General features: G+C 41.4%; 1 protein-coding gene across 2 annotated transcripts in view; it reads left to right on the top strand.

Annotated features, from left to right (window-relative positions):
• The window catches only part of TRPM7 (transient receptor potential cation channel subfamily M member 7), a 112821-nt gene that overhangs the window by 38782 nt on the left and 55970 nt on the right, over nt 1-18069 (top strand). For both annotated transcript variants that reach the window (XM_059714640.1, XM_019477451.2), the window contains exons 2-9: nt 2943-3022; nt 5025-5063; nt 6495-6693; nt 8529-8742; nt 9294-9418; nt 10798-10969; nt 16598-16772; nt 17651-17774. In XM_059714640.1, coding sequence (XP_059570623.1) covers nt 2943-3022; nt 5025-5063; nt 6495-6693; nt 8529-8742; nt 9294-9418; nt 10798-10969; nt 16598-16772; nt 17651-17774 — 1128 coding nt within the window. The remainder of the gene's footprint in view (nt 1-2942; nt 3023-5024; nt 5064-6494; nt 6694-8528; nt 8743-9293; nt 9419-10797; nt 10970-16597; nt 16773-17650; nt 17775-18069) is intronic.

Genomic DNA, 18069 nt, shown 5'->3' with positions numbered 1-18069 from the left:
ATAATGTATTTCTTAGAGTATTTGGTTACTAACTAGGCTTGTCCAGTGTAGTGGCTCTGATCCTATGAGATTTCAAACAGGATGCTTTAAGAATATTGTATTCTCATTTGTGTTTGGAGGTGGGGAAGAAGGAGCAATGTCCAGCAGTGAGGACAGCAGCTAAGAGGACCATGTTTTCCACATGCCCCCAGATAAGACATTTGCCCTGTTTTTGGAAAGCAGAATGTAGAAAAAAAAGATTTTTCTCATGGCCCAGAGTGAACTGCATGTGGCTGCTTGCTGGCTCACAGCCAGTTCACTGGCTCTTCAGGAAAAAGCTACCATATTAACCCTTTCACAGCCACAGCTGAATTGGCAGCAGCTTTTCGCTGCTTAGTTAAAAGCTACTGTCAATTCAGCAGTGACTGAGAGAAAGTTAATAGTGGACTTTGACCCTGTTGCTTTCTGGTTCAGAGAGAAGTGGCAGCTATTGCAGCACCACATCTCTGCTTCTATTCTGCTCTAGCAAAGAAAACTACTTCTCTGCTTAAGACTTGCACCCAAAATTTTGGAGGGCTGGTTTTTGGAAAAGGGTGCATGTGGTTTGTAGGGGTTGTCAACCAGGGGTATGTGTACCCCTGGGGATACTTGAGAAAGCCCTAGGGGGTACTTGCGGGCAGTCGAGGATGGAGTACTACCACCCTGCGCTGCTACCTCCCTAGGAACAGGGCTGGGGTGGGGCAAGGGCAGTGGTGCCCATCTGTGGGCTGCACAGGTGCTGCCTGGCCTGTTGGACATGGAAAGGGGGGGGAGGGGAACGTTGCACAAGGCGGTGGTGGCGGCCACCATCCACCACCCCGTGCTGCCACTGCTCTGCATCTGGCTGCACATCCCCTGCCACCCCTCCCCACTCTGTTTCCAGCCATTGGGAGTACACTTATTAAAAAAGGTTGAAAACCGCTGTGGTATGTGAATAAATACAGTATGTAGTTCCTATGTCTACAAGCTCACAATCAAATCAGCTAAAAAAACATGGTGTAGGGTGCTTTTGTGAAGAATAATGTGGAAAGATCCATCTTTGGTGGAAGTTTTTAAAAAGGGGGAAGGTAGCTTGGTGGTCAAGGAGGAGGAGTTAACTAACAGTTCTATTTATTTGCTATATGTAGTTTCCTTGGTATTAGAATTTCAATAACTGAAGGATGGTTATTCTGGAACTGAGGCTTCTGCATTTCTCTACTCTTACTAGAAATATATATATAAAAGAAACAGATTGTAGCTTTGTTTCTGAAGTACTTGGTGACGTGCTGGTAAGTTGAATCTTGTTCCCAACAAGTAGCTGAAACAGCATTCAATGGGCATGATGCAGTTTGTCTGGCAAAGCAATGTTTTTATCTGTAAAGTATGTTACATCATTGTTTAAAGCAACTTAAATAGAATCATGACAATATCAAAACCAGTGAGCATTTAAGGAAGTAAACAGTTTAATTTTAAGTTTATAGACACCTTTTGAGCTCACCTCAATCTCTGTTGATGATGCTAATTAAATTGTTTATCAAATGAAAAAGTGTAGGATGTACCTTTTGACAAAGAACAACAGTTAAGCTACTTTATTGTAACTAGAAATGAGTGGTAGGTTTATAATGAAACAGACTAAAGTTTACACTTGTTTCAGAATCATTTATTATCATATTGATGAAACATGGAAACTGAAAATACCCAAAACTGTTTTGTTAAGCCTTTGTTCACTTATTTTCCTAGTGAATTAATTCAGAATATAACATTTAGCTATTTGCTCACATGTCCGTGTATCTTTATTTACGTGTCGGGTATGGAGGTGTGCATATGTGTTTTGTCAGGTGAAATGTTTAATATGTAAGCATTAAGTACCTACTATTTTTGCTATTTGGAATACCCTTAAAAACATTCCATACTTTGTAATCTCACTTCTATTGAAAAATGAAAGCATGATTTCATTTAACTTAAATTGCACTGCAGTTCAGAATCTTTCAACTTTTAGTGACTTTCAATACTGACAGCAACAAACAAGTGACTTGGTCAGTTTTAGTTGCTGGTATTTCTCTCTGCATCATGTTTCTCCTTAATAAGTATCTGTTCCATGCTGAACTCTAATTTTGAGAATGTACTTAATAAAAATATCTAGATTTTCATAAGTGACTTGTGATTCTGCTTACCTAGGTACCCAAGCAGACACAGAAGGGATCTTATTTTCAGAGAGAAAGTATTTAGTGAAAATCAAAGCACTGAGATTGGCAGTGCTTGATTTTTGAAAATCTTAGCCTTCATTGTTCTTTATCAGTGTCTGAAAAAATGCACATTGATCCATGACTATATAAATGTGACACCTTTGGTTTAATGCAGGGAAGGGCAAAATATGGTCTGTGGCCTGGATTCGGCCCACAAACAGATTTGATCTGGCTGGCAGACAGGCAGCTGCCAACTTATTGCATCTGGCAGTGGGTTCTGGCTGCTGTGTATTGCTGGGCAGACGGTCAGGGCTGTTTTTGCTGCACTGGTCGGGTGGGTGGGACTGCTTCTGCTCTTGATGCAGCAGCAGCAGCTGTGGACCCAGATGGAGACTTCCGCTGTGGCAGGCAAACAGTGGTGTCAGCTGTGGGTGTAGCAAGCAGGTTCTGAAACCCAGACTTGGAACCTGCCAGCGGCACCCAAGGCTGACACCACCACCCACCTGTCATGGCGGAAGTCCCCATCTGGGTCCACAGCTGAGCATCAGGGCTCCTGGTGAACTACAGCTCCAGCCAGGTTCTGGAGGGAGGGGGAGAGACAGAGGCAGAGAGAGAGATGAACAAGTCACCAAAACTCATTAAGTGGCCCTCCAGCCAAAATAATTGTCTACCCCTAGTTTAATACCTGCTTTTGGCATTTGTATTGTTGTAACTCTAAAAGGTAGAATTGATGGTGTTTTGTATAACTTTATTTTACAGTCCCAGAAATCTTGGATAGAAAATACTTTCACCAAGAGGGAATGTGTGTATATTATACCAACTTCAAAGGACCCCCACAGGTAAACTAGAATTTATAAAAGACTTCATCACATATGATTTAACTACTGATACGGAAGGTTATTGAACTAACTATTCTTGAAACATGAATGTCATTGTCTTTTAATCTGTAAAAGGGAAATCCTGATTTTTCTCAGTTTTGATGCTTAAAGTTTTATGAGACCTTTCAGACTTCAGTGAAAGTCCTCTGACATTTCCTAATTTGATCATGTTACCTTCTTATCTTTGTTGGTATTGGTAGCAGGCAGAAATGGTCTATGCAATTTCTTGTTGCACACCTCTAAAGAATCAAAAAGCACTACAAAAGTGTACTTTAAGGGACTGATAGAAGAATAGTGTGTGTGAGCCTGCAGGGAATGCATTTTCATGCTGAAGATGTGGCATCTTGGACATGGGGAGAAATAACCTGACAGTGTTGCTGCAAGTGATAAGGAAAGCTATGTGTAGAATAAAGAGAACACATAACAAGGAAGAGAGGAGTGTAAAAAGAACTGAACAGAATCCAAGGCTGAGAAAAGCTTGCTTCCAGAACAGACAATTCGGATATCACAAAGTAGCATGAAGTATATCATCCTTCCCGCATTCAAACCCTCTAGGAGAAAAATATCAAAAGTGAGAAGATGAAAGGAAAAGTCACTAATGGTAATGAAATGTCTAGAGGTGTTATGGGAATTAATTATGATGAAAATATTTTTAAAGCCCAATCATATTCAAGAAAACATTTGGATGTGAAAAGGTATGATTTGGGGCATATAAAACAATAAAGTCAATGCTTTTTAACTTGTTCTCTAATAATATCTAAACAAGATATGTGAAACTAAAAAACTTTCAGCTGAAAAGGTTGTGTCACATCTGGAACATCTTTTGTGAGACTTGCAGGTGTGGAATGCCATAAAGACAGATGTAATTTAGCTTGGTTCTTAAAAGAGCTTAATTCATTGTGAACTTTGTTTCTAGCATCTTGCTGACTTACATGGCCATTACATTCTGAACAGTGAATAGATTAAATCTTTTGTTACATCATGTTATATGGCAATTTCTTCCAAAAAGTAAATGTAAAATATCTGTTATTTCTAATACTAGTGACAGTCTATAATAATATGCTGTACAGGATCCCCAGCAGCATGAATTTTATTTCCTGGAATATTCAAGTCGAATAAAGGAAACTGACTGACTAAATACTTCAGTCTGTGAAATGCATTGCAAATTATTCATCACATTCCTTGGAACCATAGGACCCTGGGAAGCTTTTAGAATTTATTACCACGATAGGATTGAGGCACATGGAAAGTTTGCAAATGTAAGCAGTGTAATTAGGAAGCTGTTAAAATTTCCAGAGCATTTCAGAAGGAACAAAATGATCGTTCAGCACTTGTCTCAAAGTTTATTATATAAGTGAATTTCCACGTTTGGCCAATTGATTAATTCTCCTTTGGACTTTTAAAAAATATTTTACTGTAGTTCCTGAAATATGCATAAGGGAGTAAAATGTAAGGAAACCATGTTTTGGCTGTTTTGTTGAAGTTATTTTGTTTAGCCTGTTGTATATGTCATTAAAAAAACCCCACTACCTTGACAGCTACTTACGTTGAAAATAAAATATTCAGAAAAATTTGTTTGAATGTAGCCTCCAAAGATGGCAAAACAAAAACTTATAGCTTGCTTGTATACTTCACTGTACTATCACACTCTTTTCAGTGTTCAGTATTATACATTGTACTTTTTAGTGGGCATACGTGCAAATTATTTTTAATTTAAGTTTTATTTTATTGAAAGTTGCCTATATGTTAAGCCACAAAGTACAAAAGTATAATCTTTATTTTTTCTATACCATAAATATGTTAATCTTAAGAAACTGCACAGTAAGAAAAGTTGAAAATAAATGTGTTTGGTGGAAAGTTAGTCTCACATTTTCTATATTGATAATATATTTTTTTTAAGTTATCTTCTGTAGGCACTATAAATGTTTAAAAATTTAAAATACAAGTTTGGTTTTTTTCTTAGATGTGTTCCAGGATGTCAGATTTGTCAGCAGCTTGTCAGGTAAGCAGTTCTTTACTTGTTTTCAATAAAAAAGTTTATGGTTTTGGCCCATTATTAGTCAGATGGACTACAGTGTTTTAAAAGATTTTCATCAATATTAAGCATTTATGAAGGTCTTTAAGGTGCTCTCCTACTCTGCCTTCTATTAATATTACAATATGAGTAGACATGTAAGTCTGTACAGAATACAACCTCTGAGGAAAGAGAAGCTGTATGTAGTATGCAGATGATTGTTTTAAAAATTGTATAGGGAAAAGGTAATGTAGACTAACATTCGAAGTAATAGTCAAATCTTGGCTGATGCTTATGTTCTGGCTACTCATTAGGGCTGCGTGACATTTCGGTCACTGATTTGATCTGGTAGAGATTTGGCCTGATTCAGTGGCCGAATCTCCGAATCCAAATTGAATTAGGAATCGAATCGGAACCCTCCGAATCAATTCGGAGTGATTCGATAATTCAGACACACACAGCTTTAAATGTTTTTTCTACATACCTCAAGGTACCAGGCGGCTCGTGAACACTGCGATAGTGGGGCAGATGGAGCATCCCATGGGAGCACAGGTGGGGGGTCCCCAGTGCGCTTGGTGGCGGACCTGGAAGTGAACCAGAAGCGCTTCCCCTAGGCCCCGGGTCCACCATGGAGTGCGCAGGGGATCCCTGCCCCCCGGCTGGCCAACTGGTACCTCCTGAGCCTGGGGAGGGGACACCCGGGGCCCCCCAGTGGCTGATCGCCGAGCCAGGACCGGCAGGAGGGGGGCAGGGATCCACCACTGAGCACGTTCCCCCCTCCCCCCACACACTCCTGTGGGACACTCCATCCGCCCCACCATCTCAGCATTCATGAGCTGCACCTGGTACTTTGAGGTATGTAGAAAAAACATTTAAAGCTGTGTCTATGGCCAAATCGCTGATTCTCTGATTCAGCATTGAACCTTCAGATTCGGATTCGGCCGAATCAGCTAATCTAATCACTGTCCCCCAAACCAGGCTGAATCCGAATCGAATACAGCCCGCTTCCCACACCCCTACTTCTCATAGTATGATTTGGCCCCCAGTTTACTGCTTGTTCTGTGTGGTTTTTAAGGTTCTGAGTGAGACACATCAGCATTTTATGTGATTCTTATGAATCTGTAGTCAACTTTTGCTCTATCAGGATTTTTTTTGTCTGAGAAAAATTAGAGATATGAAGTGAGATTTTGTTCTAGATGTCATATCTGTTATGAGGCTTGATTTGTTTCTGTTTTGTCAGTCTTGCTGCAAGAGACTTATTCAAAGGTTTTCTTCTAGATTGGTGTAACTGAATTTTAGAAACTTCATTTACAGGTGTACAGAAATTTACAGGATTTACAGAAATCTTTAATTTCTTCCAATTATTCCATTAATTCAAGTTATATTTTATTATAAATAACATCCATCAATCCTGTGCAGGTGCTGCTGTGGTCGATTGGTCAGGCAACATGCTTGCTTTACCGCAAGTCTTGCCATGAAATACTCTGATGTGAAACTGGGTGAAAATTTGAGTCAGGAAATAGAAGAATGGTCAGTGGAAAAACACACAGAGCAGACTTCAACTGATGCTTATGGTGTCATAAATTTTCAAGGTGGCTCTCATTCCTACAGAGCTAAGGTATGTATATATGTATGCAGTTGAGAGGTGTTGAGTATTCACCTTAAATCTTGACATTTAGGCTGCTTGGAGAAGTTAACTCCCCCCCTCTCCATTTTACTGGAAGCAGCATGTTACTTCGACCCAGCTCCACAGCGTCTGTATAGATTGGGTGCTTCAGTGGGGCCTTTTTCTTAAGTTGATTCAGTCAGCTGTTATATAAAAGTGCTAAAAGGGCCCTACTAAAGCACCTGATCTGTACAGACAGTGAGTGAGCTGTGTCAAACTAACGATGCCTCTTCTGGGCATGCCTCGGGCTCATAGCAGGAGCACGTAAAGTTTTAAAGGAAAGCACTGTTTTGTTTTGTTTTGGTTTTTTGTTTTTAATTTCTGCAAGCAGTCTTAAAAATTTCACAGTAGGAAAATGAAAATCCCTTTATGTATGTTGTGACATAGCCGTCTCTCCTCAGTTATCTCAAATTATTTCTAGTCAGTATGTGCACGTGTGCACATGCATACATGCACACACACTTAACCTCAGAGCTTCCATGTGACTATTAGGGCTGGCTAGCTTTGTTGATGGGACTTGCTGTAAGCAGTAGAGGGTGGCAAGCTTAGGGGAAAAATTTCTTAGTTAGAATGAAATTTCATTTGCAAAAGTGAATTACTTCATGCCATCTTCCCATTGGTTAAAACTGTATGAAAATTTTATCTTTTTGAGGTATTTTGCTTGTTCATATTACTGCTGTTAGAGTATTGTTAATACATCCGTTGTGTAACCTCTTAATACATTTTCAAACTATAAAAGTGACCTTCACTTGGAGGAGCTGGCAAGTTAAAAAAAATAAAATAAAAAAAAATACTAGCTTGTATATGAGGTAGTCTATGTTATCGACACCAACCCACTGGGAATTTGACCAGGTAAAACTTTGTTCCTGTTGCTGCCTCTTCCTGACAATGTAGTTTATATTAAGGGTGTATTAGTAGTTTGTCTGATGTCGTCTTAGTTGGTCTTGCTCTTCATGGTCTTCAAACAGTATTTTTACTTAACTTGCTTGCTTTGGTATTCTACTGAGAAATAGCATACTGGTAAGTTTCTTTGTACCTTTTAAGGAATATGAATGGGAAGGGAAAATGGAGATGATCCTGTTTGTTCTACAGTTATCTTTTTATATATGATGTGTAGCTGTAATTAGTTGTATTTTGCCAGTTATCTAGTTTTTTCAAATGTGTGGCAATTTTGTGGAATACAGTGGCATTGGGAAGTAACCTATTTGCTGTCCTTGGAGCTTGTCATCCCCATTAGGTGTATTTTGTGAGCCGTTGAAGAACCTGCAAAAGCTTACACTTGACCATCAGCTGTATCTGCCATGCTTTAAGAAACGTGGTGTTTTAATCTTGCAGCCCTGTGGGCTGCATGAGTGGTGTGGGGTGCTAGTCCATGGGCCAGATCTGGTGCACAGGGTCAGTCCACTGGTGTGAGCTAGCATGGCAGCATGGCCATGTGCATAGCTCAGTCCTATGTGATGGATTCAGCTGTATGCTGGCACACTCTAGTTCACAGGTCCATGTCATCCAGCTCATGTAGTCAGGCAATTTTGCCAGCAGGGGAGCTGCAATTAATATAGCTGCTGCTCCCCAACTGCCAAATTTTTGGACCCACGGGGAGACTCGGGTTGGATCTGGTCTGTGGGCTGGAGGTTGAATACCCATGGATTTATATACTTCGCTATAGACCAGATAAGCATCTATTTCTTTTTTTGTATTTCTTCCTTACCAGTTATGTTATATTATGGGAAACCTATTTATGGTTTATTATGGGAACCTTCTAACTCAAACTTTTCCATGTTTCTTAGTATGTGCGATTGTCATATGACACTAAACCTGAAGCCATTCTACAACTTATGCTTAGAGAATGGCAGATGGAGCTGCCCAAGCTTGTTATTTCTGTACATGGCGGAATGCAGAAATTTGAACTTCACCCACGCATCAAACAATTGCTTGGTAAAGGTCTTATTAAAGCTGCAGTAACAACAGGAGCCTGGATTTTGACTGGAGGAGTGAACACAGGTAAAGAAATGTAAAAACCTGTTGACTTCAAATAAGTACAAATTAATGTATGCACTCCTATAACATGTTTAGCTCATGAAACTTAGCATATTTCATGTCTGTCTAATTTAAGGAATAAAATATTTCAATATCTAAAATTCTTAATAAAGTCTGTCAACTTATAGTCTGTTAGGAAGCAAATACCTCGAGCACTTGAACTTGCGGTAGTGTACTTCACAAATTTGGAATTATTATATAATGTGAGCCTCACAGCTCTTTAAAGACATGAAGTATTATATACCTGCATTTGAAAGTGTCAGGGGAAAAGCTTCACTTCCTTATTTTCTCTTATTCTGTTCAGTGTCATGATCAGTAAAAATATTAGGAAGTGATTCCGTCGTATAAATCTAGCATTTATTCTGTGACATTATTAAATCACATTCTTTGTCTCTACTACATTTTGAACACCATGCATTTACTAAGTCTATTAAATGATTTCTTAGATATCTAGCAAATGAATTATAATTGATAAATTTGATGCTGATTAGACATTGTTTGTTTTGCATGACCAGGTGTTGCGAAACATGTTGGTGATGCCCTCAAAGAACATGCTTCCAGATCATGTCGAAAGATTTGTACTATTGGCATAGCCCCATGGGGAGTGATTGAAAACAGAAATGACCTTGTTGGAAGAGATGTAAGAATGAGTTTGTCCAATTGAATTAACTATTTTATCTGATGGATCTGTTGAGATCAGTTTTAAAACAAGCTGCCTTACTGGCTTTGTGAAATTGGACTTGCGCTATTTCTGCTGTGGGTGGTAAGCTGGGAGCTGCAAAGGAATATTGCTGCAAAGTTACAAACGCTAATTCAGTAAAGGAAAGAGAGAAACCTGCCAAAGATGCAATGCTAAGTAGATTACTTCAGCTTCTACATTTTATTCCTCACTTTAAGTACAAGTGAAATATTTTACAAAAGATTGTGAATGTAAATTGTCTGTATTACTACACTAGCAAAGACCAAGAAATAAAAATTTATAGGATGACAATTCAAGGAAGTGTATATGTGTGTCCAGAAAAGCCGCAGATTGCTGCTTCAGGTTTCCCAGAGCAAGCAATCTTGATCTGAAAACAAATATGAGAAACTTGCAGATAGTGGAAACTTTCTCAGTAAATAACAGGACACGATAATAGAGTAGCACAGACAATGTGAAAAGTGCCCAAAGGATTTAGAAACACAAATCCCACTGTAAGTTAAACTTATATCGTGACTCCCTTTGTTGGGGAGACTTTCAGACATACTGAAGAATCTCCACTTTTCAAAACCGGAGAGCAAAGTGGATTTAAAAGCAGGAGGTGGTGGTAGAGAAGTCTTTCCACTAAGAGGTACTTTTTTGTTCCCTTTGACAGCCATTTACCCCATCATTGGAGTAGGAGGTTCAGATAAGGAGTGAACTTAATAGAGAAGCACTCCACTGTACCTAATCATTTTGTTACTTGAACTAGAGCCGCTTTCTTGTAGTGGGACCAGGAAGCTTGATTGTTCTGTGTTGAGGGCTCCATAGTCCATACTGTTGTGCCTGAGCGGAATTTTAGCAAAATGGAGAATCTGGCACTTGGAGCAGAAGTTTTTCCTCCTCCATAGGTGTCATTAGTACAGTACTGTATAATTTAAAGTAGACAATTATGTGGTCTAATTTACATTTTTTTAATTGTCATCTTGCAACTGAAGTCTCAGATTTCCAAAAGGGTCTTCCAATTATAATGCAGCTATAATATGCACACCCAGCTTAATAGGAGTCTTCTTTGACTCATGAGTTTACCTTTTACTATTTTCTCCCTGTCTGTTTATGAATAACAGAAAAGGATTTTAATTTACAAGTGACCTTCTTTCTCTGTTAGGCTTAAGTGCATAATTCCTGTATGGTAGAGGTGCAAAAACAAAACCAAGAAAGCAGCTCATATTGCTGTTCTAAAGCAGTTTTAATGTTCTGGTGGTATCTCTATTGGTTGTGTCTGGACCAAATTGGTGATTGATTTGACTCTGCAAATCATGCCTGTTGTGTGTTGTGTTCAGGTGGTTGCTCCATATCAAACCCTGTTAAACCCTTTAAGTAAACTAAACGTCCTAAATAATCTCCATTCCCATTTCATACTGGTGGATGATGGAACAGTTGGAAAATATGGAGCAGAAGTTAAACTGCGAAGAGAACTGGAAAAAACTATCAATTTACAACGGATCCATGCAAGTAAGTGGTTCATATGTCAGTAATTTCCTGGACACTTACATAAATTAGCTGTGCAGATTTCAAATGCCTATCTATGCTAATATAGTTATTTGGGGGGTAGAAAGCAAAGATCTTCCTTGTTTGCTTAGATCTACAGTTTCTTTTTACTACTTTATTCCTCATAATCAGGGATCCTGGTTTTCTCTGTTAAAATTCCAAATTCTCTGATTAAAAAAATCCTAAATTCTCTGATTAAAACCCCACAATCTGCGTTTTTCCATGATTAAAATGAAATGCCACTACCTATTGGTCTGTCTGTCTATATACATAGAGAGAGAGATCGATATATAGATTAGGGCTATGCAAAGCTTTGGTCGCTTAATCGATTTGGTGGAGATTCTGCCAGATCTGGTGGTCGAATCTCTGAATCCAAATCGAACCAGGAGACACTTTAATGTCTATGAATTGAATCGGAACTTTCTGAATCGATTTGGAGAGATTCGATGATTTGGACAGATGCAGCATTAAATGATTTTTCTACGTAACTCAAGGTACCAGGCAGCTCATGAATGCTAAGATGGTGGAGCGGATGGAGCATCCCATGGGAACGCAGGGGGGGCCCCAGTGCACTCAGCAGCAGACCCAGAAGTGGACCAGAAGTACCTCCGGTCCACTTCTGGGTCCGCTGGAGAGTGCATGGGGACCCCCCTGGCTTGGTGACTGGTGCCTCCTGGGTCTGGGGGGGCTCTGGGGGGACCCCCCCCATGTGCTCTATGGTGGACCCAGAAGTGGACCGGAAGAACTTCCACTGTGGGATGCTCCATCTGCCCCACCATCTCAACATTCATGAGCCGCGCCTGGTACCTCGAGGTATGTAGAAAAAACATTTAAAGTTGTGTCTGTGGCTGAATCACTGATTCTCCAAATCAGTATCGAATCTTCAGATTCGGATCCGGCTGAATCAAATCGGGACAGTGATCCTAATCAATTAATCGAATCGCTGTCCCCTCATTTGAGCTGAATCTGACTCAAATATGGCCCACTTCGCACACCCCTAATGTAGATATAGATCTGTATACAAATACAGATATCTGTATGTGTATCTAGATATAGGTATCTATAGGAGTGTGCGCGCATGCGTGTGTGCGTGTGTGCATGTGTGCACGTGCATGTTAGTTCAACACAGTGTTTTATTGATGCGTTTATGATTTTAAAGCAGTCTGAAAGCCTACAAATGCCTCAGTCGTTATAATAAAATAAATTCTAAATACCTATATATTTTGGCATTTGATTTTGCTTTTTTTTATCATGGAAAATCAAACCTACTCTGCCCCCTTTTGTTCACCAGGATGCTGGTCCAGCTGCAGTTGTCCCTCCCAGGTGCTTTGTGGTACTGAGCAGCCCTGATATACTGTTGCCCCTCGCTCCCAAGCCACAGCCCCCCTGGCCCTGACAGTGCCCCTCACTCTTGACTTGCAGTGCCCCCACCTTCTCAGCCCTGTTGCAGTCTCAACCCACAGCCCTGCCAGGGCCCCTTACTGTCAACCCCTCAGGTCCCTATGTCTCTCCGCTCCCACCTGCTGGAGGGAGTCCCTGGCTGCCAAGGTTACAGGACCCAGTGGCTGCATGCTGCCTGCTCTTTGGGTGCCAGCCACAGCTGCCCAGCAGCACTCAAGTCCCAGTTGCTCTGTGTGGGGAGGCAGTGGTTGCTGCAGCTGGAGTGGAGCACGGAGCCCAGCTGCCACCCCCCAGTGGGCAACATGCCTGGAGTGGAGCCAAGCAAAGCCCGTGAAGGCCAAGGGAGGATGCGGGTTTCATGCTGCGGGGCTCAGAGCTCCCTGCCCTGCTGCCTTCCCCCTGGGGGCTTGTGTGGCCCAGCAGATAGACCCCAATGGAGGAAGGGGGAGCAGGATAGATGGTGTGGGGCTCCCTGAGAGTGCACGTAGTGGTGGGGAGCTGGCCCTCCCAACCAACCCCTCAGATGAGCTGCCTGTTGCTCTGTTCATTTCCTTAGCTGGACATTGCAGCTGGGCATTCCTGGCCCAGCCCTGAACACAACTCCAACTGGGCAGTGCCCCCAGCTCCAGCTGCCAACCCTGCCCCACTCCCTCCCTCACCATGGCAACCACTACTTCAGTCTGCCCACCCATGCCCCCTGTGTTGTCCATACCTCCCTTCCCTCTCTACCTACCTGTAGGCAGCTGAGAAGCTGCTTTCCACTGCTCTTTGGCTATATTGCTGACCATGTGCATATGCGTGCACACACATGCTTGTGGCACCCCCTGCGTCCCGCCCCAGCCCCAAGCAGCCCCTTGCATGTCGGAACTCTGCCAGCTTTTAAAGGACTAAATCTGTGTTTTTTGGCCGCAAAAAGAAAACCTGGATCCCTGTTTATAATCTTCCCAGTTGCATGAAACGTGACAAGCGCCTGTGAAATTATGCATATTGTTTGCTTTTTCTCTGGAAACAGTTTATTGGACAACATTAGAAAGGAAGAAAAGATAATTTTTTTCTGTAGCAGTTGGAGTTCTCCAAGGGAAGGCTTACTTCAGAATTTCCCAAATTGTGGGGCATGCAAAAGGTTACTTGCCAGGGGCCAGGGAAGGAGGAACAGGGACACCTGCAGATCATGGCAGCAGTTAGCAATCCACTTCCACTGCCACTGATTCCTATTCATTACCCTCCAGTGAGGGAGGATTGGCAGTGATGGGAGCTGAAGTAGGGGGTACGAGAATGTGCAGCTTGACTACAGTGGGGTCGTAAACCTACAAGGTTTAGGAATAACTGGCTTACCTAATTTATAAAAGGATCTCATCATCTTTGTCTAAATAATATGTTACAACTCTTGTATTCTGTTATTAGTATGGTTTCTCACGCAGTAATAAGAGTATGCTGTCTGTAGGTGTAAGCTATCCTAGAGATTTTCTATGAATTAACTGTACTTAATATGTCTGCTAATCAGCGTTTTAACCTTTTCCCAACAAATGGAACATGTTGAGTCTAGTACAAATATAAAATTAAGTTCATATGATTTTGTTTAAGAATGCAGTGCTAAAATTCATTACTATGCTTTCAGTTCACTGTCTGACTTTTCTTTAAGTTAGGAGAGGTATATGAAGCTAGTAAAGATGTGTGTACCATGTAGCCATACTTAATATTGATCTCTTGAACTCTGGCTTTGTGTGGATTTTCCATCTTGGGCAATCTACATTTTATTTTTAGGGGAGCCCCTGACTGCAAACTTCTATGTAGTTTTCTTTGAAATACTTTGGAGGTATCCTACCAACTTTAAAAAGCAGATTAATTGTCTTTGGGGATCTCTGATATAACCTGTTTTTAAATCATAGCTTGCTGCTTTAGAATACAGGTTTCCCTTGCTTTATGCAGGTTCTGTATGTGTGAATTCTCTCTCATGCAATGACCCTTTTTATACCAAAAATTTGTTATATGCGAGGTAAATTCACTGTTATGCAGTCAGTGTGGTGGAATCTCAGTCAGCTGCTTTGTGCAGTGCATTGTGGGAGTGACGTGCACTAAAATATAGTCTCCTGTGAGGTTCTGTGCTCCTCTCTCGTTGTCTGCAACACACGTTTCTGTAGTTGCCATCTCCATTATGATAGTGCCCTGTGCTTGCGTGTACTGTCTGCTGTTGGTGAGGACCAAAATTGTCTTGTAAAAGTGGTAGAAATGGGTCTGGGGGTCAATACAGTCGAGGTCTTGGAGAGTTTCTGTATTTGTTACATTGTAAAGTGGGTTTCCTTTATGCAAATTTGAGTTATGCACCGTTTTCCAGGAACATATGTACAGCATAAAGCAAGGGAAACCTGTACTACAGTACAAAAAAAATCTATCATTAATTCCTGATTTTTTTTAAATTAGTGAAATATCCCCAATGGATTTGTTGCAGGAACTAATCACTTTTTCCCTTCTCCTGCCCTGCCCCCACAATCATTTTGCTTTGTAATTTTCAGGGATCTGGGTTTTCCCATTGCTACGGAAAAATGCAGTAAAACCTGGATTTTCTCCTTTTAAGGAGAAAAATGGGGGGATTTCACTTTTCTGGCTGGCAGAGTTCCAGCCTGCAAGGGGCTGTGGGGAGCAGCAGGAGGGAAGTCAGGCAGGGGGGAACCATGCACATGAGCAGGACAGGGCCATGAGTGGCTCGTCTGTGGGGCTGGCTCCTCTCCACTGCACTCCTTCCTTGGGAGAGGGAGGCTGCCTGCTGTGAGCTTGGGGCTCCCCACCCTACTGCCTTCCCCCCTGGGGTCTTTGGGGCCCAGCGGGTGAGACCTGGTGCAGTAGGGCAGAGCGCAGCAGGGAAGCCTGGTGCCACCGCCATAGCAAGGTGCTCCCTGCTCATCCAGCAGCAGCTGGGGCGGTGGTGCAGAGTTGTGCCCCTTGCTGTTGTGCCCCTCCATCTTTACTTATAGTAAGTAACTAAATAACAACGGCTATGGCAATGGGCCGAGCCTGCCCATTGTTCTGCTCCCTGTCAGTTGCATGCAGACCTTACTTTCAATTTTGCCCAGCCAAAGTGAAGTGTTAGGCCTTACCCTTACCATGTTTCCTTGCATATGATGGGCACACCAATTTACGGCAGCCAATTTTTGGAATAAAAACCTGTTTGTATGTGAGAGAACATAGCATACAGCAGGTGTGTCGAACTCACCTGGGACCCTAGGCCAGATCCGGACCATGGGGCTATTTGTGGGCTAGATCCAAGCATGGTGTGAGGGCTTCCACAGTGGCCATCACACCGTGCTACTGATGGCAATGCCCAGCATAGTTAGTAGGCCCAAGTTGCAGTGCTGGCCAGAGGGTGGTAGTCTGGATAAAGAGGCTCCACAGACCAAATCCAGCTCCTGGGCCATATGTTTGACATCCCTGGTATATAGTATTATGTACTGGACTTACGAACGGGCCTTTTCTGGCAAAATTCCCTGGTTTCAAAATATGCCAGTGGCCCCATAACGAGAGTGGAGTATTTGGAACCATTTCTACTAGAATATGCTTAAAGCTTTTTAAAATGAGCTTGTGCTTATGTTTGGCATTTTTTCCCCTGAAGTATTTGTTGTGCACTTAATCTGTACCAATATTACTACTTGTAACAAGTTAATTTTTTCAAATTATAAAGTATATATTTTTATGTCTTCCTGATCATCAGCAACTTTGTTATAGAAGTGGACCAGGTATCCATGGGGTAGCATTTATTTTTTGAAGATAGCCCCAGTGTGAGTAGTTGGGAGGCAGAACTGCTTAAGGAAGAAGCCAGGAAAAATTTTAGTTGAGGAAGAGACTTTGCTTTATTACTTAGCATGAGAGTGTTCTTTTGTGATGCAGCGAAGGGTTAAGGTTCACTTCTTGTTGATTTAGCAACTGATATAACATACTGTGAGTATTAATATGGTTACTTAAAACAATGTGTTTAAGTTGTATATTTGTATTCAAATATACAAAAGACCTCAGTTCCTATGGCATAGTAATTATGTGCAAGTAATAATAACTTTTTTGTGTTACTGATTGCTATAAAGTATACTTGAGAGAGCCTGATTAAACATTTAAATTATTTGATCTAATGTTGTGGGTTATGTAAAAGGAAGAATAATTCTGACTTCAAGACTTTTATGTTTCTTGTTCCAATTTGTGTAGGAATTGGACAGGGTGTCCCTGTGGTAGCACTCATATTTGAAGGTGGTCCAAATGTTGTTCTCACTGTTTTGGAATACCTTCAGGAAAATCCTCCTGTGCCTGTGGTGGTATGTGAGGGAACGGGTAGAGCTGCAGACATTCTGGCGCATGTTCATAAACAAACAGAAGAAGGAGGGTAAGTCAATTTTCTGGTTGTTTTTTTTTAAATTTGACTAACAGTGCTAGACTCCTTTTGAGAGCCCAGATGTGTGCAGGAGACTCATCTTTGTGAAAAGCAAGGGCTAAGAGCTTGTTTCAGCTATTCATATTAAACAGTTTTCCACACAGCTATGATCTTTGGTCTGGAGCTGCCATTCTCCCTACTGTTTTCATTGTTGGTTTCTCACGAGCCAAAATTGTAAACTGTAGGGTTTTAATTATGGTTGCAGAAGAAGAATAGGATGAGATCCTCTTGATCTTTTTTGATTACAGTAAGAACTGATCCAGATCTCCCAGATGCAAGACCTAGGTAGTCCTGTCATGTTGCCTAGTTTCCTGGAAAGCATCATTTGAATGTGTAATAACTGTCAGATGTTTCCATGAACTAGCTTCACGTATAGTGGGAGCTAATTTGAAGAGATGGAAAAATAGAATCTATAAGTTTTATTGAGACTGAGCTAAACCTTAAGCCTACAGGCTTATGACCGTGCAAAATGTGGCTGCCTATTTGAAATGGTGTTTCCGACAGGAAATGGATGTATGTTGTGCTCTTGGATCATCGGTAGCTTTCAGTTACAGGAAATAGACAGGGTGCCCATGTGGTAGTATTCATATTTCAAGATGGTCCCAGTGTGAGTGGGGAGAGTCTGAACTGCTTTTAGGAAACATCAAGGGAAAAATTTAGTTTGGAGGAAGAGGAATTGCTTAGCTTTGGACAGCTGTTTTATTAGTAAAGATTGTCTGTGTCCGGAACTTTGGACATATGCATCCTCAAGACTGCTTGAATTCAGTGTATTGGTACTCTTGCAGTTCATACGTAACCATATAGATTTTTGGATGTTTTTATAATATCAGGAACATTCCTGAAGGAGCAGAACCTGAAATTATTTCAACTATCAAAAAGACATTTAACTTCGGTCAGAGTGAGGCAGTTCATCTCTTTCAGACGCTGCTGGAATGCATGAAAAAAAAAGAACTTGTAAGTAGATTTCATCTTAGGAAGTCTTTACTTATAGGCACAAACTTGTAGGATTTAATTGGATCCAAATCAAACTTCATTCATTAGAAAACTTGTCCTGATGGATGGAGTCTCTCAGACTAAGGCTCCAAATAAGTCATAAGCATGGATCCTGGTTTTCTCTGACTAAAAATTGCAAATTCTCTGGTTAAAACCCCCAAATCCATGATAAAAATTAAAGGCCCCCCCACAGCCCCTCCCAGTGCTGCTGGTGCGCCCGCCCCCCCCCCTCCCCCCCCCCCATCTCAATAGCCCT

The sequence above is a fragment of the Alligator mississippiensis genome, chromosome 11 (genome assembly GCF_030867095.1).
Source record: "Alligator mississippiensis isolate rAllMis1 chromosome 11, rAllMis1, whole genome shotgun sequence".
Classification (NCBI taxonomy): domain Eukaryota; kingdom Metazoa; phylum Chordata; order Crocodylia; family Alligatoridae; genus Alligator; species Alligator mississippiensis.
The sequence above is the reverse complement of the archived record's forward strand: the minus strand, read 5'-3'. Positions and strand labels throughout refer to the sequence as shown.